This window comes from Musca domestica, unplaced genomic scaffold, assembly GCF_030504385.1.
Source record: "Musca domestica strain aabys unplaced genomic scaffold, Musca_domestica.polishedcontigs.V.1.1 27, whole genome shotgun sequence".
In the NCBI taxonomy this organism is placed as follows: domain Eukaryota; kingdom Metazoa; phylum Arthropoda; class Insecta; order Diptera; family Muscidae; genus Musca; species Musca domestica.
Window position 1 is genome coordinate 1,585,756 of NW_026712286.1, and position 24,466 is coordinate 1,610,221.

Below are 24,466 nucleotides of genomic sequence, written 5' to 3' on the forward strand. Positions count from 1 at the left end.
TTTTGATTTATTAAAACTCAAATGGCATAATTTAATAATTTATACTCGTCGTGTGTGAATGTGTGCGAAAAATACTTCCTAACCATACATGGAGGTCAATCGGATGTCCATTGTGAATGAGATATGAAGGGAAATATGCAAATTATTTCCCGTGAAATTGCCAGCCATGAAATTGTGAAAAGAAATATATTTTTTTTTTTGAAAAAATCTGTATTTTTAAAAGTATTTTTCCATGGGAAGAATGCGAAAAACGTTTTTAAACTAGGTATGACCAGAAAGTAGCCAGGAGTAACGGTAGGTTGAGGAGAGTGCCCTCTCTAGTGCTCATAATTAAAACATATCTCTCAACATCCAAACGTGCAAAGTTGGCTCTCTCAATTATGAAAATGTGTTCGCAGTGACATGATGTGCCAGTGGCGTATGCAGAAATTTATTTCGAAACCATTTCAAGAGACCTAAAAAGAAAAAAAGGTGAAAAATATGCAAAAAAAAAAAAAATAAAAAATCAGGAGGCCACTATACACGTTCTGATATTTGGCTCAAGATAGCTGATTCGGACCCTAGTCTAGCCAATTCGCGTGCAGTCTCATTGCCTGGAATATTGTAATTACCAAGAAACCAACAGAGCTTAATAGATAGCCCAGTGTTTTCCAAGAATCTCCGGCATTCCAAAACTGCCCTATACTTAATGATGGAGGAGTTTAAAGCTTTCAGTACCGCTTGGCTATCGACATATATAGTCTCCCGACCGTTAACCTCGTTGTTTCTCGTGACCAATAGGTCTATGGCTTTTTGACCGCAAAGATTTCCGCTTGAAACACGCTATAGTCGTTTCTGAGCTTGTAGGATTCACGAATATTAAGCTCCTTTTCCGCATTCCATCTTTGAACCGCCAGTATAAACAGCTATGCCGCGGAAAGGTGGATTGTTCCGGGCTCAGGCATCACTGTAAGGTAAGGAAAGGTGGATTGCTACGGGCTCTTGAAGACATCTTTATTAGTAGGAATGCAGATCTTTGAACTTTGCCAATGCAACGTAAATAGGATAAGTTTTTTAAGGAATGCCACCAGACTAGAGCTCCGTAGGAAAGAGTAGGGCTAACAATTGACTCATACGCCCATTTAATTATGTGTGGTTTGAGGCCCCAGCTATAACCTATAGAATTCTTGCAAGAAAAGAATTCAATCAAGCCTCTCCTTGCTCGTTTCTCAGTGTTCCTCTTCCAACTTAGCTAGCGGTCGAGGATGGTGCCGAGGTATTTGGCATCAGAGGAGAGGTTTAGAGTGACCCCTCCAGCATCGGTGGTATAAATGAAGGAAATTTACGTTTCCTCGTAAAGAGGACGAGCTCTGTCTTTGATGGGCTCACGCCTAGTCCATTGCGACGGGCCCACTTTGATAAGGTAACTAGAGATCCCTGCATCAGATCTGAGATTGTTTGAAGGAATTCATCAGCGTAAGATACTACCTTTGTCCCATTTTGCTCCAGATTTCACATCGGAATGCTTACAATCCATATAGAAGGATAAACACTATGACATGGCTGGATGGACAAAAAATATCCTGAAATGGATCTAGTCAATACAGAAGTAATGTCAAAAATCCTTTTAGCGATCAAATACATTTTAAAGTAAATAAAAAGAATTGGAAGTTATGACAAGGAGATTACCCGTAATTTAGTATTATGATATACAAAGCTTGAACCAATGTGAATACTCCTTCGTCTTAAGCTAATGTATAAAATTTTACCAAAAAGAATCCCTTCGAAAATTTTCCTCTTCCTCCTGACCAAAATGTGACACAAATATTACTATGCCTGGGGTTTGGACTGTGTTGGAATTCCGCTACAAGTTGTATGAGTTCTATTAATTCTCAAACAAGTTGACCTTACTGAGTGGATACCAGAAAAAATTCTCATGGACAAATTTTTGTCAATCTTCGAACACGAATTAAGTTTTATAGGAATATGAAGATGTGAAAATCATATTCTACATAGACTCAAACTATCCTAAAACTGATTTTGTCACATGAGATATGTTTTCATTATCGTTATTTCATTGGCGACCATTTGTGGCCATATCAATCCAAATCTACTATTAGTAGCCTGACTGAGGGAAGAGAATAAAATGTTTCCATGTTATTTGCAACAATTTATTTTATTAAAATTTCATAAAAATTTAAGGCAACATGACTAACATTTTTTTATGGTTCATCCTTTTTGGTTCGCTATTCTCCTCCGTATTAATGGGCAATGTAATAGAAAAGGGGTTGGGGAACATATTGTGGTTGGACTTGGAGACGAGCTGGGGCAGCCTTGCGCAGCTTAGCTGGTTGAGCACGAACAGGTTTGCGCAACTTGGCGGGGCGAACAGCAACTCTACGGGCACCAGCACGACGGGCAGTCAAACGAGCGGGGAAACTTTCTTCCTCTGGTGGGCCATAAACCTCATCAGGTGTGAAGGGGGCTTGTCCGGCGACGGGGGTGAAGGGACTTTGGCCAGCAACAGAGGTGAAGGGAGTTTGTCCGGCCACTGGGGTAAGGGGAGTTTGTCCGTTCACAGGGGTAAGGGGAGCTTGTCCAGCCACAGATGTAAAGGTAGTTTCGCTTCCAGCAGCAGTAAAGGTAGTTTCTCCATCAGCATTCACAGTTGTGAAGGTAGTCTGTTCATCCACAGGGGTAAGGGGAGTTTGTCCTCCAACAGGGGTAAGGGGACCTTGTCCAGCCACAGATGTAAAGGTAGTTTCACTGCCAGCAGCTACAGCTGTAAAGGTGCCTTCTCCTTCAGTGGCAGCAGTGCCGAATGGAACTTGTCCTTCGGAGGCAACAGCTTCATCGAATGGCACCTCAGGTTTCAATTCATCAGCCGTGGGATAAGGAGTAACAGGCTCTTCAACTTCTTGGCGAGCCAAGAAACGATTACGTCTTCCTTGGAAACGTCTTGGTTCACCGGCAACCAAGGCCACAGCCAAGAAGGCCACAAAAAGGATTTGCAAGAATTTAGCCATGTTTTTCGAAATAGTTTTTGATTTGTTATGGAATGATCGATAACTGATGTTTGATTCGAATTGAAATGAAGTATTTATACAAATAAGATTCCGTTCGAAACTTCATGTTTGCTAATTTATGCCAATCGATGTTGACGATGTTTCAATTGTTCTCGTGATTGGCAATATCATCACACTTTATGGTTTTAATCGAACCTACTACTGACAAACATTTTTTCCATCGGTTTGGGTGAATAACCTAAGCCGAGTGTTTCAAAATCTAACCGAACGCGATAAATGAATATAAATGCATCGTTGTGTTTGACAAACATTTTGAGTATTTGAAATTTGCATTCGAATTACGCACGAAGTTTGGTTTGGATCACATGGCAGAATACAGAATACTAAATTGGAAAGGAAGTAAAAAATCTGCCATAATTCAGATGTTTGACACATGGCGCAGCGATCTTTTATTTCCTTGGATTTTTAAAGAAATTAGGTTTTATTTTTTGCTTGTTATGTTTCAAAATATCACAGATAAGCGGATCTTTTTGCAAAGTAAAAATTTAAAAATAATCATAAGATCTTCTGGGTAAGGATAAAATTAAAATAAACCAGCAAGGAAAGGCCAAAAGTCGGACGGAGCCGACTATATGATACCTTACACTACTATGCGTACTTAGTCGAGCTCCCGTAAAAAAAAAAGTTTATGTTGGGAATTTATGTGAAGTAGATCATAAAAATTATGTACCTTATTTGAATGCATATCATGACTTTAGAGTAGTCACGATTTGGGAACTATATCCAACTCTGAATCGATTTTGACAACAAATTTTATGAAATGGAAAAATTCGGTGGAATATGAAAAAATCTTTCCTAACTATTCATAATCTATACATGGTGAAATATAACCGCAAAAATCGGATGAAGATGTTTATCGAAGCTATAAAAAATCTAAACAGATCTTTGTAAAATTCGGCAGAGGTGTGTCAGAGATGTATCTGATATCTGGTACCAAATATCATTCTTGAAGAGTGCATATTACGACGTCAATGAAGTGGACGGAAGAAAACAGCAACATCAGCAGAAATGGTTCGAAAAGTAAAGAAGAGACTTGATCGAAGCTCGCGTCGCAGTGGCCGAAAAATGGCTCATGAGCTGAACATATCGCAATATTCCACTCGGAAAACATTGAAAAATGAGCTCGGGGTAAAGCCATTGAAATTCCCAAAAAAGTGCAAGAACTTACGCCGCTTACCACAGAAAGAAAAAAGACTCGAAAGAGCTAAAGATTTGCTTCGCTTGGCCGAAAGTGGTGAACTGCCGAATTTAGTTTTCTCCGATGAGAAAACATTCGCTGTCCAGCAGTTTGAATGATCGTGTTTACTTGCCAAAGAGGTCAGCTGAAAATGTGCACCTTCGGTTGGCCACCAGAACTCAATCGCCGGCCATGCTGATGGTGTGGGCCGCCATAACAGCCGATGGTCGCTCTCCGCTCGTACTAATCGACCGTGGCATCAGAATAAATGCGAAATATTATCGCGAAAATATTCTGGAGGGTGTATTAAAGCCTTGGGCGTGCAAACAATTTGACCGCAGACCTTGGACATTCCAACAGGACTCAGCACGCGCGACCCAAGAATGGTTACAAAATGAGGTTCCTCGCTTCATTTGCAGCGCACAATGTCCACCAAAATCTCCGGATACCAAGGTTAGCACTAAAAAATACCAAAACAAGCGCTTTTCCGGGAATGGGCAAAATACCGCAGAGCAACATTCGGGCAGCGTGTAACGGTTGCATTGGCCGTTAGGCCATAATTCGTGCCAAAGGTGACCAATTCGAACAAATCTAAACTTATTCCAAAATTTGATGCTATTTCCGACATTTTTAGCTTTTTTCAATAGATTTAAAAAAAAAATTAAAAATCATGGCGTTTGACTTTGTTGCAGTTTTTTTATCTCAACCTGTATATATGGGAGAAATTGCTATATCTGAATCGATTTTCTCCAAATTTGATGTAATTACTTCTAGACTGAAATCGGTCGAATGTGCCAAAATTCTGGAAATTTTGAATGACATTGGTGCACAACCGAACCTGAAATCGGTTGAAGATATATATGGGAACTATATCTAAACTTGAATTTAGCCAACTTCAATAGACTTCATTTCAATCGAAGAGTAAATGTGACCTGCATTTTATTCATAAAATATCTTGGAAAGACGAAATAAGATGCATAAATTGACTCAGAAAATGATTCTATGAAGATCCTCAAACGTAACTAGGGGTCTATCTCTCTATCTTCTCTATGTTACAAACAAAGGCACAAAGACATAATACCCTTACCACAATATGGTGTAGGGTATAAATCGTCCAGTATCAGCTGATTACAAATCAGCTGTTTTGTGACCGGTTAATTAATGTCTACAAATTTTAGGCACTAATTTAAATATTTTCTTGGACAGCATTCATCTTAAACATTAAACATTTTAAATGAATCGTAAAATATACAAAAATATAATTTATTTTTCTCTTAAAATAAAGGGCAGAGAACTTTGGCATAGATGCTTGAAATAATCCTAAGATATTTGGAATTAAAAGTGACCCACATTTGAGCATAGTCCCCAAATAACAAGACCTCATGACTTTCCATATTTCGAAGGTTCAATTTCCAGCCAAATAAGCCGTAACTTTAAACTAAGGTTCCTCATTGGGTAGTTTCACTTTTCATAAAAAAAATATTCAATAAATGTAAGATTTGTTATATATCCAGATTTCATGTGACCATTTTTTACCATTCTTTTATGAGAAGCTTAACTAATTGTCTTGTTTGGTATTGTTTTACGATTAATTAATGTAAATGCGTATAATTTTTTTTTCAACAAATGTTATATTTTATTTTGGACATGGCTTAAATTCATATAACAAGATTTATCATTCCTTTGCTTTCAATTTAGTGGGCAATGTAATAGAAAAGGGGTTGGGGAACATATTGTGGCTGGACTTGGAGACGAGCTGGGGCAGCCTTGCGCAATTTAGCTGGACGAGCACGAACAGGCTTACGCAACTTGGCGGGGCGAACAGCCACTCTACGAGCACCAGCACGGCGGGCAGTTAAACGAGCCGAGGCAATTTCTTCTTCAGACACGGCAAAATTGTCCTCATCCTCTTCTGGTGGGCCATAAACTTCATCGGGGGTGAAGGGGGTTTCTCCGGCAACGGGGGTGAAGGGGGTCTGTCCAGCAACAGGTGTGAAGGGAGTTTCTCCAGCCACAGGGGTAAGGGGAGTTTGAGGAGCTTGTCCAGCCACAGTTGTAAAGGTGGTCTCACTGCCAGCAGCTATAGTTGTAAAAGTGCCTTCTCCTTCAGTGGCAGCAGTTGCAAATGGAACTTGTCCTTCGGAGGCAACAGCTTCATCGAATGGCACTTCGGGTTTCAATTCATCAGCGGTGGGATATGGTGTGACAGGTTCTTCCAATTCTTGGCGAGCCAAGAAACGATTACGTCTTCCCTGGAAACGTCTTGGTTCGCCGGCAACCAAGGCCACAGCCAAGAGGGCCACAAAAAGGATTTGCATGAATTTAGCCATGTTTTTTTCTCGAATTGGTTTTTGATTTGTTATGGAATGATCGATAACTGATGTTCGATTTGCATCAAAATCAAGTATTTATACAAATTAAATTCACTTCAGTTTAAAACTTCTGAATATAATTTGTGTTAATTTATGCCAATCAATAGTGAGTTTCAATTATTTTGGTGATTGAAAATATCTTCACACTTCGGTTGCCGGATTTTCGTTGTTGTTTTTATTTTTATTGAAATTTTGTTTAAACATTTCTTCGATGAAGTTTTGATATTTCATAAAATGCAGACCAGTTGGGTGAATAACCTAAGTGCGGTGTTTCAAAAATATAAAGACGGACGTTTTACTGCATTTTGGTTTGACTAAAATTTTAAACACTCCTCAATTTGTATTTGAATTGAATGAACATTTTTTTCCGAAACACTGGTAGAATACAGATACATAAATTGATTAGAAAAAGGAGAGAAGTATAGGATTTGAAGATTAATATTGAAGTACTCGTCTGATTTGTTTTTTAAATATTTTTCCAATTTTGCTTATGACTCAGAAGAAAAAACCATACTTTGATGAGCATTCAGACACACTGATACATTTGTCAAGGTCGAAGAAATATTTGCTAGAGTTTATCGGAAAACCTTTATTAGCTTTCTACTTTGCTAAGAATGTTGTTTCATTTCTGGCTTATTGTACTGGGATTCTGTATCCAAATAGTATCAGAGAGATATTTCAGAGACTTTCAGAGGTAAAAACGTTATAAAAGTCATATTTTGTCAAGGACTGTTAGTGTCATTATGCTGATATCTGAACGTGGATTTTAAAAAATCTCAGAAGTATCTCAGAAGAAATCAAAGAAATATCTTAACCGATCGTTGATTATTTCGAGATATTTTGTCAAGGACTACCAAATCCCTAAATCAGTTAATTTTAGTGAATATTTTTCAAAGATAATCTGAGCCACAGTTGTAGATTTTTAAAGACTACTTTTCAGACACTACTAGAGCTATAAATTTGGATTTTAAGAACTATTTTTTCCATCAGATCCATCAGATACATAAACATGGATTTCTAAAGAATATTTTGTAAGGACTATAGTAGCCATACAACATAAATATGAATATTAAAAGAGTATTCTCAAGGATTACCAGATCCATAATTACAGATTGTTTGAGAATATTTATGAAAGACCACTACAGCCATAAACAGGAATATTTTCCAAGTCCTATCGGAGCAATAAACGGATTTTGTTATTATTTCTTTTTTAAAGTCATTAAACATGATTTTTTATAGAATATTTTTAAAGACCTGATCTGAGCTATAAATGTATTTCTAAGGAAAATTTTCCAAAATCTAACTGAGTCTCAAAACATGGACTTTTAATATTATTTAATATTAATATTCAAGGCCTTGAATGTTGGTTTTTAAGGACCGCCATAGCCTCAATTGTTTGGAATATTTTGTTTGGGACTTCCAAGCAATATGAATTGAGTTTCAAGTAATATATTTTAGAACTGTAAACATTGATTTTTTTAAGGCATAAGAGAAGAACTATCAGAGTCATAATACTAAATATTTAGGAAATACATTCCTATATTCATTCAACTCATAAACTTGAATAGATTATCAGGAATTATAGGATTTTTTAGAATACATTTTTTCAAGTACTACTAGAGCAATAAACCTGGATTTTAAGGAAGTTAGGGTTTTTTACAAATATTTCTTAGATCTGTCAGAGTGATAAACACGAAGAGATTTTTGGAAGATCTACCGGCCCCATAATCATAGATTCTTTCAAGAATATTTCAAAGGACTTTAATATGGAATATACACACACTATCAGGACAATAATCATGGATTTACAAAGAATGTTTTCTAAAATCTAAAAACCTGGATTTTTTGGAAGAATTTTTCAATAGCATGACTATACTCCTATACCAATTTCTAATAAAGGTCAACGTATTGACATAAGTGATATATAGATATAGTGATACCAACACATTTAATTTGTCTCAAACACCTTATACATATTTATTTTTAATTATTGAATATTTTTTAAAATCTTTTTTGGTAGAACTTGTCGTAGGTCCAAGGTTCTTATTATCATCCCAATTTCTGGCATTTTAAAGATTCTTTTCATATTTTTCAAGTGAATATTTAATAACTTAATACCTTGCTTTTAATGTTTAAAATACGGTTCCACAACTATACCTAATAGTGGCAGGGGTTTTGACATATGCAAACATTGCCCCATATTGTACATATTTTTGAAGCCATCAGCTATATTTTTTAGCTGATTCAATATAATTAAAGTTTTTCCTCATAGAAGATTTTTTTGTTAACAAATTTTATTTCGCTAATGTTTTTTTATTTACATTTTCAACAAGAAATATCAACATGACTAAAAAGTTTTCGAAACAAATACTAATCCTTTTGTACTATAGACCTCCAACAAATTTAATGAGCAACATAGTAGAAGAGGGGCTGAGGCACATATTGGGGTTGAACTTGGAGACGGGCAGGAACAGCCTTACGCAATTTAGCTGGGCGGGCAGCGCGAAGAGGTTTGCGCAATTTAGCTGAACGAACAGAAGATCTGCGAGCACCAGCACGACGGGCAGTCAAGCGGGCGGAGGCGATTTCTTCTTCGGTGGGAATATATTCTTCCTCAACAGCATTGACAACATCTTCTTCCTCCTCTGGTGGGCCATAGACTTCATCGGGGGTGAAGGGAGTTTCACCTTCAGCGGCAACAGGTGTGAAGGGAGTTTCTTCCTCAGGGGCAGCAGCAGGTGTAAATGAAGATTCATCTTCGCCAGCAGCAACAGGATTGAAGGGAGTTTGTCCTTCGGAGGCAACAGCTTCATCAAATGGTACTTCAGGTTTTAATTCATCAGCGGAGGGATAAGGAGTAACAGGTTCTTCCAATTCTTGACGAGCCAAGAAACGATTACGTCTTCCCTGGTAACGTCTTGGTTCGCCGGCCACCAAAGCTACAGCCAAGACGGCAACAAAAAGGATTTGCATAAATTTAGTCATTTTAGGTTTTTGATTTGTTATTCGGACAATCGATGACTGATGTTTGATTTGAATTGATTTGAACTATTTATACAAATCAAATTAAAGTCACATCTGCTGGGAGGGCGTGGTGTACAACTCGCTCAGCCGTAATTTATGCTAACTGACAGTTGTGTGTGTGTGCCCGTGTTTTAATTATTCATGGTGTCGGACAGGCAATACCACAACACATCAATGCTATTAATTACTTGGATGGGAACGGAAAGGTTTGAGTAGCACTTCCTATTGAAGCTCCTTCCTCAGTGTTTTCTGGGCAGAGTATCACAAAATGTAGGGTATTGGGGTGAATAACCGGGGGAATTTTGAGTGATTTTATCTATTCACGTGTTGGAAAAGTGTGCAATGGGTTTAAATGAAGTTGTTTTAAGTGTTGGGGTGCTATAAAAAAACTTTGGAGATATCATTATTTGAGGGCTCTACGAAGTCGTGGGCCGACATGACATTACGAACTTAACCTGCCTTCTGGCAAAATACACATGTGTGCAATACTTAAACCTTTTATCTCATTTATTTTGAAATATAGCGTGATTACAACAGACAGAGAGACGGACATCGCTAAATTTTGAATTTTACGCTGATCCAGAATATATATACTTTGTAGGGTCTATTATGAATATTTCGAGGAGTTACAAAAAATAAATATCAACTCATTTTATATTTATCTATAAATTGTGGATCGAGATAAAATTCGAACATCAGATAGAGCCCACACAAATTCAAGCAGAGCTTTAACATTTTGCAGATAAATTGGTAAAATTCTCCAGTCAAAGTTTCCCAACGGAATGACTGTAATTTGACAATATGGATCCGTAGTGGATACAAGATTTACTTAGAAGTTCAAAAATATAGGCCTACGTTTTGACATTAGTGCCATGTATCGATATCAGGTTTTTTTTATACCCTTCCCCCTTTTATATTGTATGGAGGGTATATTAAGTTCGGCATTCCGTTTGTGACTCATCGAAATAATATTCTTAGACCCAACAAAGTATATATTCTTGATCAACGTAAAATTCTAAGACGATGTAGCCTTTACCGTCCGTCCATCTATTCGGCTGTTGTAATCACGCTACAGTCAAAACGAATTAAGATAGAAAGCTAAAATTTTGCACAGGTCTGTCTTTTTTCTGCAGGCAGGTCAAGTTCGAAGATGGACTATATCAACCCATGATATCGTATAGCCCCCATATAACAGTACCCCCCGATATTCGGTATTTTGGTGATTTTAGCCACATTTTTCAATGCAATTGTCTGAAAATTCGCACAAGGAGTTCCTTGTGAGTATTTTATGCCCTTGAAGAGAATTATCTATATAGGTCCACGATATCGTGTAGCCCCCATATTCGATATTTTGATGATTTTAGCTTCATTTTTCAATGAAATTGTCTGAAAATTTTCACAAAGATTTTCTTGTGACTATTTTACCCTCTGGAAGAGAACTATCTATATCGGCCCAGGATATCGTATAGCCCCCATATAACGGTACCCCCCGATATTCGGTATTTTGATAATTTTAGCCACATTTTTCAATGGAATTGTCTACAATTCTACACAAGGAGTTCTTTGTGAGTATTTTACCCCCAGAAATAGATTTGTCTATATAGGTCCACATCCCGCATATATCGGCACCTTCCAATATTCGGTATTTATAAAATTTTAACAGAATTTTTTATGGATTCTATTTTTTTTGAAAACTTCCAAAATCGTTCCAAATGCTGGAGGGTATTCAAAGTTCGGCCCGGTCGAACTTACTGCTATTTTACTTGTTATTTTAACGTTATAGGCACATTTCTCAGTCTAAGAAGACGGTAACATATTGAACAAACAATCAACAAAAACAATTGAATATTTCAGAAAGCCAAAAATAAAAACTGTGGGATAAAGCTAACACAAATAAAACTCTACAAAAATAAAAAAAAAATCTATTTTTTTTTTCATTATTTTTTCGAACATTTTTGACGAACCAGTATCTCAGAAGTAGAATTTACACAGAGCTCTAATATTTCCCAAAAAATTGATTTTATTTTCGTTATGCTTCAAAAAACAACAGGTATTTAATTCAATTTAACAAAATATGTATTTATTTTTAAAATTTCAACTAAAACATTCACATGACCACAATTGGTCTAAAAACAATAATCCTTCATTTAATTGTCCTTTTTTATTTTAGTGAGCGATGTAGTAGAAGAGGGGCTGGGGAACATATTGGGGTTGAGCTTGGAGACGAGCTGGGGCAGCCTTACGCAATTTGGCTGGTTGAGCACGGACAGGTTTACGCAATTTGGCTGGACGAGCAGCAACTCTACGGGCACCAGCACGACGAGAAGTTAAACGAGCAGAAGCGGGGGTATCCTCTGGTGGGCCATAAACTTCATCGGGTGTGAAGGGAGTTTCACCTTCAGCGGCAACGGGTGTAAAGGAAGATTCACCATCAGCGCCAACTGGAGTGAAGGAAGATTCGTCTTCGCCAGCAACAGGTGTGAAGGGAGATTCGCCATCAGCGCCAACAGGTGTGAATGGAGTTTCATCTTCACCAGCTACGGGTGTAAAGGAAGATTCACCTTCGCCAGCAGCAACAGGATTGAAAGGAGATTGTCCCTCGGAGGCAACAGCTTCATCGAATGGCACTTCGGGTTTCAATTCATCGGCCGAGGGATAAGGAGTAACAGGTTCTTCCAATTCCTGACGAGCCAAGAAACGATTACGTCTTCCCTGGAAACGTCTAGGTTCGCCGGCAACCAAAGCCACAGCCAAGAAGGCCACCAAAAGGATTTGCATAAATTTAGCCATGTTAGGTTTTGATTTGTTGTTTGGACAAACGATAACTGATGTTTCATTCGAAATAAAATGAACTATTTATACTAATCGAATTAAACACCCTCCATTTGGCCGGAGTGGGTGTGAACAGCTAGTCATGCGGTAATTTATGCTGTGTGTGCGGGTGTTTCAATTATTCATGATGTTGGCGGCCGACGATATTAATTGGGTGTTAAAATCACGACAATATGCATTAATTATTCTTCCTATGAGTTCTGCACACCTTCCGTAAGGTTCGTGAGTAACGAGAAATCCAAACCACTGAACAGAGAAATAGGTTGAATAACCTAAAAATTGTGCTACAAATTAGAATTGGGAATGTGCATTATTTGTATTGAAAATTCAAATGAACAATTTAGTAAAAGTGAAATTAGGAATTAAAAATGAAAACCGACAAATAAAAACAAAACTAATGTGTCGGTCTAAGTCATTGGCGCCTAATTTAGTTACTTCAGATTGATATTATTAATTTCGATTTATTTATTTCATATTCTTTGTTTTCGCGTTAAGAATTCTTGAAATCCTTATGATTAAGGTACAAAGTGTCTTGGCAATGTACGAGGATTATTTTCTTTGAAATTTTCAATTATAACGAGAGTGACCAACGGATACTTTTTGTTTTTTTTTTTTTTTTTTTCAAAAAATAATAAAAACTTAATTTAAACGCGATAGCAGCAGGTCAAAATATTCTGCACAATAGGAACCTCTTTTCTACACAGAGTGATTTGACAAGGCAAGTTTCAGAAAATGCAGAGATGGATGATGGATGGATGCAGATGCTTGTTTGAAATGATATTAAAACAGGTTCTACCATGATTCTACTGTAGGTATTAGGATAGGTCATAACCCTGAATCATAACGTCTATCGTACCTAATTGTGGTACATGCAAAATTCTCATATAAAATATAAGTTTTGAAACGTGGTGATGATGGCTGGAGAGCGTAACGGGTTAGGCCCTAGGTCTCTTTGGACTAAATCTAATTCAAGACATTTGGAGAACTAGCGATATCCCTCCGTCCTTCCGCCGTCTGTCTGACTGGTTCCCACGATAACTCTCGATCGTGGGAGATCTGAGAGATCTGAGATGGGCAACATCGGTCCACTCCTTCTGGTACGTCTCCCACAAAAGGTCGAAGTTTTCAAAAAAAAAAAAAATTGTACTGCACAGAAAGTGAAAGGACAATTCGATTTTGCTCCAACTTCTAATATTTGCATCAGTACTAGGTCAGGTGCAAATATAAAAACTATCGGTTCACTCCATCAAGTACCTCCCCCACAAAGGGTCAACATTTTGAATAATTATAACTCTTAAAAAATATTATGTAAGACTCCGATTGTCTTCAAATCACACACATCACAATATTTTTATTAACCCATAGTCTGGTGTGAATATGGAATGTATCGGCCCACTCTTCTGGTAACTCCCCTACAACATTTTGTCAACATTTTGAATACCCATGAAGCTCATACAATGCGAAATTAACATCCGATTCCATTCGGACTTGGTACATCTTAATATTTCCATCAACACAAGATCTGTTATAAAGGTGGTAGAGATCGGACCATTCCTTCTGGTACCTCCCCCATAAAGGGTCAGCGTTTTGAATAACCAAAACGATCATAAAATCCGAAATAAGCATCCGGTTCTCTTCATATTTCATACATTTCATTATTTCTATTAACACAAGATATGCTGTGAAGATGGGATATATCGGTCCACTCCTTATGGTACCCCCCCACAAAGGATCAAAATTTTGAACATCCATTAATCTCAGAAAACTCAAAATTAATATTCGATGTCATTCAGACTTGGTACATCTCAATATTTCCATCAACCCAGGATGGTAGAGATCGGACCATTTCTTCTGGTACCTTCCACAACAAGGGTTCAAGATTTTTTTCTTGTGACAAGATTTAGATTTAGGTCAAAATATCCTGAAAATGTATACATTCTATTATATATTTTCAAGATTATTATATATTTCCAGATTGACTCCATTGTAATCTTGTTTGTTCCAATATCCTTTTTTTTATTATTTTTTTTTAATTTTATTCAATTACCAAATAAGAGTAAAATTCAACTATAACAACAATTTATTCTTTGCATCCTGAAGCTTTGTGAACTTATTGGGAAATGTAATAGAAGATGGGTTGAGGAACATATTGTGGTTGGACTTGGAGACGAGCTGGTGCAGCTTTACGCAATTTAGCTGGGCTGGCACGAACAGGTTTGCGCAATTTAGCTGAACGAACAGCAGCTCTGCGAGCACCAGCACGGCGGGCAGTCAAGCGAGCCGAGGCTATTTCTTCTTCAGTTGGAACATATTCTTCCTCAACAGCATTGACGTTTTCTTCTTCTTCTGGTGGGCCATAGACCTCATCGGGAGTGAAGGGAGTTTCGCCTTCAGCAGCAGCAGCAGGGATGAAGGTATTATCATCATCAGTTCCAACAGGGTTGAATGGTGTTTCTCCATTTCCGGCAACAGGGGTGAAAGGGGTTTCACCTTCGCCAGCAACAGGATTGGAGGGAATTTGTCCTTCGGAGGCAACAGCTTCATCGAATGGCACCTCGGGTTTCAATTCATCAGCCGAGGGATAAGGAGTAACAGGTTCTTCCAATTCCTGACGAGCCAAGAAACGTCTTGGTTCGCCGGCCACCAAAGCCACAGCCAAGAGGGCAACAAAAAGGATTTGCATAAATTTAGCCATTTTAGATTCTGATTTGTTATTTGGACAATTGATAACTGATGTTCCATTTGATATGAAATCAACTATTTATACAAACAGCAAGTTCGAATGAATAGCCCTGCGCTGAGGTTCGCCATTACTGTATGGAATATTAACTGATGTGTTGTTGGGCGTTTGGTTGGTCGGTTGATTCGCTTTAATTTAATTCAATGCGAACTACAATGCCACACTCATTGACAATATTTGAGGGTGTCTAATGCATAACGCTGGCTGACATTGTGCGGTGGAACTTCATATGACTATTATTTCCGTAATATTTTCAAATATTTGATATCGATTTTTATTTTTCATGAAAAGGGGTTAATAACCTGACATTCAATGTTTCAAGTCCAAACAGATGTGGTGAAGGAAAATTTAACACTTTCGCCGTGATCCATATTTTTCTAAATTCGAAAAAAATCGTCACTCGCTACCTGAGCAATACAGATCGATTGGTCTTTCTTCCCTTTTTTCTTAGACCCTTGGTGATACTACCTAACGGCGAAATTGGTGAAACTACTTTACATTAAATCATTGGTTATCAGTGATGATTGACTTGAATTACACGGCACACGAAAAAATTGAAACGAAAAACTAATTACGTCCATATAATCAGATGATCTCAAGGTCAGGTGTACAACATAGACCAGGTGGAGACCAGTGAGTTTATGTAGACGAGCTACAGGCCAGATAGTCGATTAAGACAAGCTCTAGGCAAGTCTATATGGACGAGCTTTAGGACTTGATTTGATGTAGGCCAGGGAGTCTGTATAGACAACTTGGAGACCAGGGATTTTATATAGACGAGATAGAGGCCAGAAAATTCATTAAGACGAGATGAAGGCCAGGGTGTCTATATAGACGAGTTGGAAGCCAGAAAGTCTAGGGAGATAAATGACAGGTCAGGGTGCTTGCATAGGCGAGTTGCAGCTATTTAGATGCCAGGGAATCTACACAGCCGAGCTGCAGGCCAGGAAATCTATTTAGACGAGCTAAATGACAGTCTTGATAGATGAGATAGATGCCAGGGAGCCCTAATAGACGAGCTGGAGGTCAGGGAGTCCTAATAGAGTCCTACGAGCTGGTGGTCAGGGAGTCCTAATAGAGGAGTTGGAGACCAGGGAGTCTTAATAGACGAACTGGAGGCCAGAGTGTCTTAATGGACGAACTGGAGGCCAGAGTGTCTTAATAGACGACCTGGAGACCAGAGAATCTTAATAGACGACCTGGAGGCCAGGGAGGCTTAATAGACTAGCTAGAGGCCCTTAAGTCTATATACACAACGGGTCGAGGAGATTCTCTCTATGGCCCGGGGCGATTCCCCCTATAGCCCGGGGGGGGGGGGATTCCCCCTATGGTCCAGGGGGGGTTCCCGGGCCCAAGGGAGGTTTCCTCCGAATTAAATGGATCCGAATTAAATGGTCCCATCATCCATTCACGTGACCATATTTCTGCTACTTCATTGATCCGGGGAGATCAATACATAGTCAAACCCGTTCTAAGTTCAGTGAAAGAAAGCTATGGAGATAAAGCCCGAAGGTTCATTGAATAAAATATCAAGCTCAACCTGACAGGTTTCTTAATCCGATAACAAAACGATTATAGTGTGTGTTATTGCCAGACCCTGTCGCATAAAATCTATGACTAGACTACTAAAGGGGATGTGACCCATCCCAAATAGTGAGAATGAGAAGAAAAAAATTGAGCAGCTTTGATATTGATGTCCTAAACGGTCGCTGATATTTACAAAAGTTTGAAGCTTGTTTGTACTACAATAACAATTCGTTAGGGTCTGTTCCTTTGAGATAAGATCTAGTTTGAGTTAAAAATGTAAAAGTTGCTACTACGATAACCGATTATCCCTTTATAAGATCGAAAAAATTGCCAAACTAGTACATTCTTGCAGGTTCTGGAACAGACCAAATACGTTTCCTTAATTTCTTACGTGGAATAAAAATCATAAATGAGAGAGGAACATGTCAGGAAGATCTCAGAACTATAATCTATGCCAGTATAAGTATTTTATGTTCCCTACGATACTTCCTTTACTGTTATTTTCAAAGGATGAACACAATGCGTCACTGGTATCAAAAGGAAGTTGCGGCTTTCTATTCACCTTACCTTATTGAGTGGCCAAATAACAATTGGGACCTTAGAATTCAAAACTCGTCTTTGATTTACTTCTCCATTTGGTACTTTTCCATCCGTTTGTGAATAAAATTGTACACCCTTAATAAAAACGATAGGCATTTTTTTAATATTATTTTTTTTATTTTTTTACAGATTAGTATTTTGTAATTAATAACCTAAACAAATGTTAACAGGGCTAATTGCGATCTTAATTTATGGAAACAATAAAAATGATGTCAGTCTGAGACAGTTTAGTTAGAATCTCTCAAAACTTATTGAGCTACATAGAAGAAGACGGGCTGGGCAACGAAAGGACGTTGGAGACGAGCTGGAGCAGCTTTGCGCAATTTAGCGGGACGGGCAGCAAAACGGCGAGCACCAGCACGACGGGCAGTTAAGCGGGCAGATTCAACAGCTTCTTCCTCTTCGGCGGCAGCGGCTTCTTCAGCAGCAACAGCTTCTTCTTCCTCAGCGACAGCAACGGCTTCCTCTTCTTCCTCTTCGGCAGTTGGGACAATATCATCAGTTTCGGCAGGCAAATCCTGTTCTGGAGGACCATAGACTTCATCGGGTTGATTGGGAGTAATTTGTTCGGGAGCTTCAGCTTCATTGAATGGCACTTCGGGTTTCAATTCATCAGCTGATGGATAGGGTGTGACAGCCTCCTCAGCCACTTCTTGACGGGCCAAGAAACGGTTGCGTCTTCCTTGGAAACGTCTGCGGGGTGCCTCAGCGGAGACCAAAGCAATGGCCAAGAAGGCAACGAAAAGGATTTGCATGAATTTAGCCATGTTTTGTTTGAGTTTAGGTTATTCGATTGGATAGCAAACAACTGATGTTGGGTTCTATACGATATCAAGTATTTATATGAAGCTTCTATTCTTAAGAACATTAACGAATTAATCACCTTCGTGTGTGTGTGTACGTATTTTTATGCTTTGTAAATACTAAGGCCGGCAGTTAGTTCTGGCTGCGGTTGTCACCGTGGTCGCGTTTGTGTTTTTTTGGACCTGATTGGAATAATTTAATAATTCCATGAGGTTTCGTACAACAACCCTTAGTTCAATAGTGACCGGAACATTGTTGAGTTTTTTTTTCAAAATTGTCAGTTGGTGAAGCAGGCATAGAAGATTTATGTAGCTATTAGCATGAAGTGGGTTACAAAAATTCTGGAACATGAGTTCTTAAAAATAGTATCTGATGCGAAGAATACAAATTATTGTTTACAATTGTTAATGTCTAAATGTCACGTCTCAGTTTTATTTTTAGAATAGTTACGAAGCTATTTTCCATTACATAACCTGTAAATGTGAAAATCAGAAATCGAAATTGAATGAGTAATACTTTTTGGGGTCAGCAGTGAAAAGTGAAATAATCGAAGTTTTAACCAAAGTCGTTTTGGTGTACTGAAGCAAACATTTGTTAAATTTTATGGGTAGGTGCATGGAAAAGTTAACGGAACATTAAAAGAAAACAATAATACTTAAAATTAAAATGTAATTCTAAACCGCTAGCATCCTCTTATATGGGTTGAAGTGGAAATAATTCGGAAATGTTTGTGTCCAAAAAATAACAATATTTTTGTCCAGACAGTTCTGTAAAATATCCAAAAATTCCCAATGGTTTGGTATAGCCATTATATAAAGGTTTAATTATTGCAATGATCGTGGCCATATTTCCGAATCCCGATTTGGGTTTAGCTTGTGTTCAAAAAAAAAAAAACATTTTTTTGGCCTCGAAATAACTGAAATAAAGGGTACCTTTTTACAAGCTCTGTACCAAAGCGTGGATCAATATTGACAATATTTTGCTTGTAGCGTTAAAAAAAACAAGAACTCAGAATAAAAAAAACATTGGCGAAAGTAAATGAAAAATGTTCAAAATATTTGATATCGGTGATTACTAAAAAGTGGACCGAATATTTAAGCAATAAATATGGGTGACCCTCTGTATGTGGTCAAGGTGTAATAAAGGCTTTGAAAAAGTTGGCTCAATAACCCAAACCTCATTTGGGTGTTTGATCTAAAAACCGAGTTTTATCAAATCCTCTTAGAATTCTCCATAACTCAGACTGACCATGAAATTAAAAGAATTTCGGAAATACGGGTGAGATTAAAAAACTGCAACAAAGTCAAACTCCATAATTTTTACATTTTTTTTTTAATTTTGTTAAATGAATGCAAAAAATGTCGGAAATAGCATGCAATTTTAGAATAAGTTTAGATTTGTTCGTCAAAAAGTCACCTTTGGCACGATTTATGGTCTTCAAACGGCCAATGAAACCGTAACACGCTGCCCAAATATTGCTCTGCGGTATTTTGCTTCATTCCCGGCGAAACGCTTGCTTGAGATGATCGACACTTTGGTATTTTTTAGTGCCAAACTTGCTTTCCAAAATACTCCAGACACAATAGTCCAACATATTGGTATCCGGAGATTTTGGAGGCAATTGTACGCTGGAAATGAATAGAGGGACCTCATGTTGTAACCATTCTTGGGTGGCGCGTGCTGAGTGCGATGGTGCTGAGTCCTGTTTGAATGTCCAAGGTCTGCGGCCAAAATGTTTGCGTGTCCACGGCTTTAAAACACCCTCCAGAATATATTCGTGATAATATTCGACATTTATTCTGATGCCACGGTCGATTAATACGAGCGGAGAGCGACTATCTGTTTTTATGGCGGCCCACACCATCACCATGGCCGGTGCAATTTGCACCTGGTGACCAACCGAAGGTGCTCATTTTCAGCTGACCTCTTTGGCAAGTAAACACGATCATTTTTTTTTTGTTTACAAACTGCGAACGTTTTCTCATCGGAGAAAACTAAATTCGCCAGTTCACCACTTTCGGCTTTAGCTCTTTTAAGTCTATTTTCTTTCTGGTGTTGTGTAAGTTCTTGCACTTTTTGGAATTTCAATGGCTTTACCCCGAGCTTATTTTTCAATATTTGCCGAATGGAATATTGCGATATGTTCAGCTCGCAAACCATTTTTCGGCCACTGTTGCTGTTTTTTCCACCCACTTCCTTGACGTCGGGCTACTCTACCAGTATCACGCTAACGAGCGATGGTACGATACATAAAGATTTATTCACATTTAAATGCTGGAGTGCTCTAACGATAGCCACTTGTGGGTTTTCAGCCAAATATAAAGAAATCACCCTATTACGCTTGAATTCCACCACGAATAACTTTTTTTCGGGAAAAATCTCACCAAAATGCTTTTGTTCGCTTGTAAACAATATAATGAGCTATCACTGGAATAATTTTAAGAGCTGTCGGACGAGTGGCTTAGAAATGACAGCAGTCTGAAGTTGGTTGCAGGTTTTTCATCTCACCTTAAATGGATGGAATCCGAAAATGTGGATGAGGATGATGGATGATGCGATGTAAAATTTCAAAACGCCAATACACGTGTCTTCTTTTTAGCCTTACTTTCGAATCTGCTGATCTGATGTTTCCCGTAATTATTGAAAAAAATAATTTTTGTACCTTTAATTAAATCTTTGTTCTGTTTCAGAACTGGGAATTGTAAAATTGTTTTTACCAGGATAATCGATTTTTCCTTTATGATCTCGAATAAAATTGTAAAAGATTCTTAGTGCGGGAAGAGATCATTTGTGTAATTATTAAAGCTCTCCCCTATCCTAACTTAAAAAAAATAAAATCTTAAATCTCTAATAGACTATGAAAAAGCGCTGCCTAAAATCTTTATTTGGGGGATGTGTCAATCCTGTCGTCCTGTGGCCTAGTAATGTAACAATTTTTTGATTTAAGGAAACAATGATTTGGAACTATAATTTTCCAATTGGTCTTGCACAGTTCCTTCATTTCTAATATTGAAATACTATATTGGAAAATTCATAGAGATTTTGTTATCTTCTAGTAATAAAGAAGCTCTGGGCGAGGAATCCTGTTCCCCAAAATTAAAATATGTTTTTTTCAAATTTCTGTACAAAATATTTGTATTCATTTATTTCATTTCGTATGGGTCGTTAGTAGGGTGTTTAGTAGATTTTTTTACCTAAGTTCTTCAACATGACTAAATTAGATGTGGGCGTGTTCAAAACTACCAAAGTTTCAGCTAATAACACATCGACGTAAGCATTGAACTCTTCTCCTTCTCCAATCAATTATCACAGTTTGCCATTGCTTGGTTTATTTATTGACGCTTAGCTTGGAAACGGGCGGGCACAGCTTTGCGCAATTTAGCGGGACGGGCAGCAACCTTGCGGCGAGAAGTCAAACGAGCTGGAGCTTCTTCTTCGGCAGCGGGAGCGGCAGCAGCTTCTTCTTCAGCAACGGGAGCCTCGGCTTCAACTTCAGCTTCAGCGGGGGCAACATCATCGGTGGAAGCGGGAGCGTCTTGTTCTGGTGGGCCATAGACTTCATCGGGTTGGTTGGGGGCTTGTTCAGCTTCTTCGGGAGTGGAGGCGGCGGCTTCATCGAAAGGAACCTCGGGTTTCAATTCATCGGCACTGGGATAGGGAGTGACAACATCGGGTTCGGCAGCAACTTCTTGGCGGGCCAAGAAACGGGTGCGCTTGGCCTGGAAGCGGGCATTGCGGGAACGAGGGGCTTCGGCGGAACACAAGGCAATGGCCAAGAAGGCAACGAAAAGGATTTGCACGAATTTAGCCATGTTAATGGTTTAGGTTGTTAATTGGCTGACTAGAAGACAACTGATGCCGGTTGACCACCGCCAGAGGCTATTTATATGAAAATGACGAGCTTAGAAACCCCAGCGAATTAATTGCCGAATTCAACGCTGCATTTTAATATCCGATTTTAATATTTCTTCTAGTTCTGGTGATGGCAATGCCAAGCTGGCTAGCTAACAGCAGCGGCAAGTGCGAAAAACATGTTTGGCATAATTTAAGAATTTCGCCACCATCAACGAGCGAAAATAGCAAAGAAAAAAAAAACTACCCCCCACAAGTCACGCTCACTCACACACACAGGGTACAGTCAGCTCACCTCGTGGTTAAATAAATAAAATTCTAGACAGGCCTAAACTATTTTTGGTTAGAACATCCGTCGCTTGTTGTTTGCAAATGGTCCCCCGCCCAGAGAACTAATCACAATTCAAGACATCTTCAGTTGACCAGCCAACGTTTTATTTGGCTTCTCAGAAATTTCCGAAGCGGATGGCGACTTGTTTTGTTCTTTTTGGCAAAAAAAATACAAAATGGAGAATAATTTTTGTGGGGATTTTGTAGGTGTCATTATAAATGCAATTCAAATTCTATTTTGCCAAATTTAGAAGGGGGAGGGAGTTCGAATAACTAATTGATCGTTTCAAATTGTGTCCATGCCATGTTAAGTGAAATGAATTCATTTCCGTATATTAAACCGCCTCACTGGCCTTGCTTCCCTTTTCTTCTTCTCACTGAAAATCTATAAAAGAACCAAATCAAGGTTTCGAAAATTCAGTTTATTGCTTGGTCATATATGGTGGCGGATGGATGGAGGGAATTTTTAAACTCTTAAACTTGCGGTTACAGTTGGTACATATCATTTGATGTGGTCCGAACAATGTTTGAAAAGCCTATGCCGCTTTGAATTTTACTCGTTCCAGATCATGGCCCAATTATAAGGTCTTCCTTCGAGCGAATTAATCTAAAAACAGCTGTTATTTTACTACATGAAATGTCAAAATGAATGCTTGAGGCGAAAATAATATTTTCGCCTTGACAGAAGATTTTTGTGGCGAATACGTTTGCTGTCAATTTTTTGTATGTATAACACATGGTAGAAAAATACAGATAGACAATGAACTGACATACTGACTTTGAATATAAAAATGTTGAATAAAAAATTGTTGATATTTGCAAAAATTGTTGAAAAATTCATAACAACCTCCGATTGGTGCCATATAAGAAAACTTATAAAATGTACTTATTTTTGAAAAAGAAAAAATATTTTAACAATTTTGACTTATCAATGTTCCCAAGCGTTGATGCATCTACCTATATTTTTTGGTTGCAGCGAATTCAAATTTAATTGACAGATCGTGAAGTAATCAGCTGAGCTAGAAGGTGGACCTTATACTTGGATCATGTTCCAGATCATTTGGGTCTATTTCGGTCTGTTGACGAATACAAATAGGGATACGTAGGTCGACTTTCGGTTAATCAATTTTGGTTGTTGTAAAGGGTGAAACAGATCAACGCTTAAGTCATGACTTCGGCGTTGAAAATACAACATTGTTGCCTTTCTTGTCAGTTACAAGTGACAACAGTGTTGTATTTTCAGGCCGAACCCATGATTTAAGCTTTGATCTGTCTAGCCTTAATATCTACGACTTTTCGTAATCGATTTTCGATTTTGAGTTTACAGACCCTTATTTGACATGTGTATCGGCCTAATAAGAGCTTACATTATAAAGGTACCAAAACGGTTGAGCGTGGAGGCAAGTTCTCCCCTCATATACATTTTTTGAAATGTTGAGATTAATATTATTCTGAATCCGTGTATTTTGAGAAACAGAGTCTTCAGCAAAAATACTGATAACAATACGAGGACAATTTTGTTAAAAAAATTGTAACCCCCAGCGAAACACGAAAATTGTCTTCTTGGTTCTTATTTAAAAATAGAGCTAAGAATTTCCTTTTAACGATTTAACGAAGACAGTCAAAATATTCTACGAATATATTTTTCATAAAATTCCACTATAGGTGTCAGAATACATCAAGAGTCTACATATATTACCCCAACGCCAGGAATCCAAAACACGCTTTGGGGTTAAAATCCTACATTTTGTGAATTTATGAAAAATTCCCCAACAAATCATCATTTTAGAGAGATGGCATCAAAGACAAAAATATTCCTCATTAAATTTCACCATGAGTCACAGAAGAAATTTTCTATTTCCTTAACATATCAAGAAAAAGTTTGCCTCAATGTTGCCAAAAAATACGAAAATATTTTCTTATTTATTGCTTATTTTTTCTTTTTTCTTGGATTTGACGCATGAAAGTAACAGAAAAAGAAAGTGTCAAAGGAAGAAATATTCTCTACAAAATTTCACCATAAATCTCAGAATAAAGCATATACCTAGGCTTAATAGGTTTTAAGAAAATAACATTCGAAATTTATATATTTCAAGTCCATATTATGTGTTTACGTTTTTTTACTGCCAATTTGACACGACCC

General features: G+C 38.0%; 6 protein-coding genes across 6 annotated transcripts; all 6 read right to left on the minus strand.

The window, feature by feature from the left end:
* Window positions 1-2,134: 2,134 nt before the first annotated feature.
* Window positions 2,135-3,037, minus strand: LOC101887998 (uncharacterized). The gene has a single exon (XM_005177198.4). The coding sequence runs from the start codon at window positions 3,003-3,005 to the stop codon at window positions 2,241-2,243; it is 765 nt and encodes a 254-aa protein (XP_005177255.1). The 5' UTR covers window positions 3,006-3,037; the 3' UTR covers window positions 2,135-2,240.
* Window positions 3,038-9,017: 5,980 nt separating this feature from the next.
* LOC101887835 (uncharacterized) lies at window positions 9,018-9,599 on the minus strand. The gene has a single exon (XM_005177197.1). It carries the CDS (start codon window positions 9,597-9,599, stop codon window positions 9,018-9,020), a length of 582 nt encoding a protein of 193 aa, XP_005177254.1.
* Window positions 9,600-11,759: 2,160 nt separating this feature from the next.
* LOC105262573 (uncharacterized) lies at window positions 11,760-12,542 on the minus strand. The gene has a single exon (XM_011298088.3). The coding sequence runs from the start codon at window positions 12,426-12,428 to the stop codon at window positions 11,805-11,807; it is 624 nt and encodes a 207-aa protein (XP_011296390.3). The 5' UTR covers window positions 12,429-12,542; the 3' UTR covers window positions 11,760-11,804.
* A 2,027-nt stretch (window positions 12,543-14,569) lies between these two features.
* On the minus strand, window positions 14,570-15,181 carry LOC131803108 (uncharacterized). The gene has a single exon (XM_059124134.1). The coding sequence runs from the start codon at window positions 15,163-15,165 to the stop codon at window positions 14,581-14,583; it is 585 nt and encodes a 194-aa protein (XP_058980117.1). The 5' UTR covers window positions 15,166-15,181; the 3' UTR covers window positions 14,570-14,580.
* Window positions 15,182-17,462: 2,281 nt separating this feature from the next.
* On the minus strand, window positions 17,463-18,130 carry LOC101887488 (titin-like). The gene has a single exon (XM_005177195.3). The coding sequence runs from the start codon at window positions 18,102-18,104 to the stop codon at window positions 17,586-17,588; it is 519 nt and encodes a 172-aa protein (XP_005177252.1). The 5' UTR covers window positions 18,105-18,130; the 3' UTR covers window positions 17,463-17,585.
* Window positions 18,131-21,251: 3,121 nt separating this feature from the next.
* Window positions 21,252-22,009, minus strand: LOC101888749 (fibrous sheath CABYR-binding protein). Its single transcript, XM_005177107.4, has one exon. It carries the CDS (start codon window positions 21,951-21,953, stop codon window positions 21,474-21,476), a length of 480 nt encoding a protein of 159 aa, XP_005177164.1. The 5' UTR covers window positions 21,954-22,009; the 3' UTR covers window positions 21,252-21,473.
* Between the last annotated feature and the right edge of the window lie 2,457 nt (window positions 22,010-24,466).

Excerpts from the sequence above, each read along its gene's own strand:
- LOC101887998 (XM_005177198.4), bottom strand. The coding sequence starts at position 3,005 with ATGGCTAAATTCTTGCAAATCCTTTTTGTGGCCTTCTTGGCTGTGGCC.
- LOC101887835 (XM_005177197.1), bottom strand. The coding sequence starts at position 9,599 with ATGACTAAATTTATGCAAATCCTTTTTGTTGCCGTCTTGGCTGTAGCT.
- LOC105262573 (XM_011298088.3), bottom strand. The coding sequence starts at position 12,428 with ATGGCTAAATTTATGCAAATCCTTTTGGTGGCCTTCTTGGCTGTGGCT.
- LOC131803108 (XM_059124134.1), bottom strand. The coding sequence starts at position 15,165 with ATGGCTAAATTTATGCAAATCCTTTTTGTTGCCCTCTTGGCTGTGGCT.
- LOC101887488 (XM_005177195.3), bottom strand. The coding sequence starts at position 18,104 with ATGGCTAAATTCATGCAAATCCTTTTCGTTGCCTTCTTGGCCATTGCT.
- LOC101888749 (XM_005177107.4), bottom strand. The coding sequence starts at position 21,953 with ATGGCTAAATTCGTGCAAATCCTTTTCGTTGCCTTCTTGGCCATTGCC.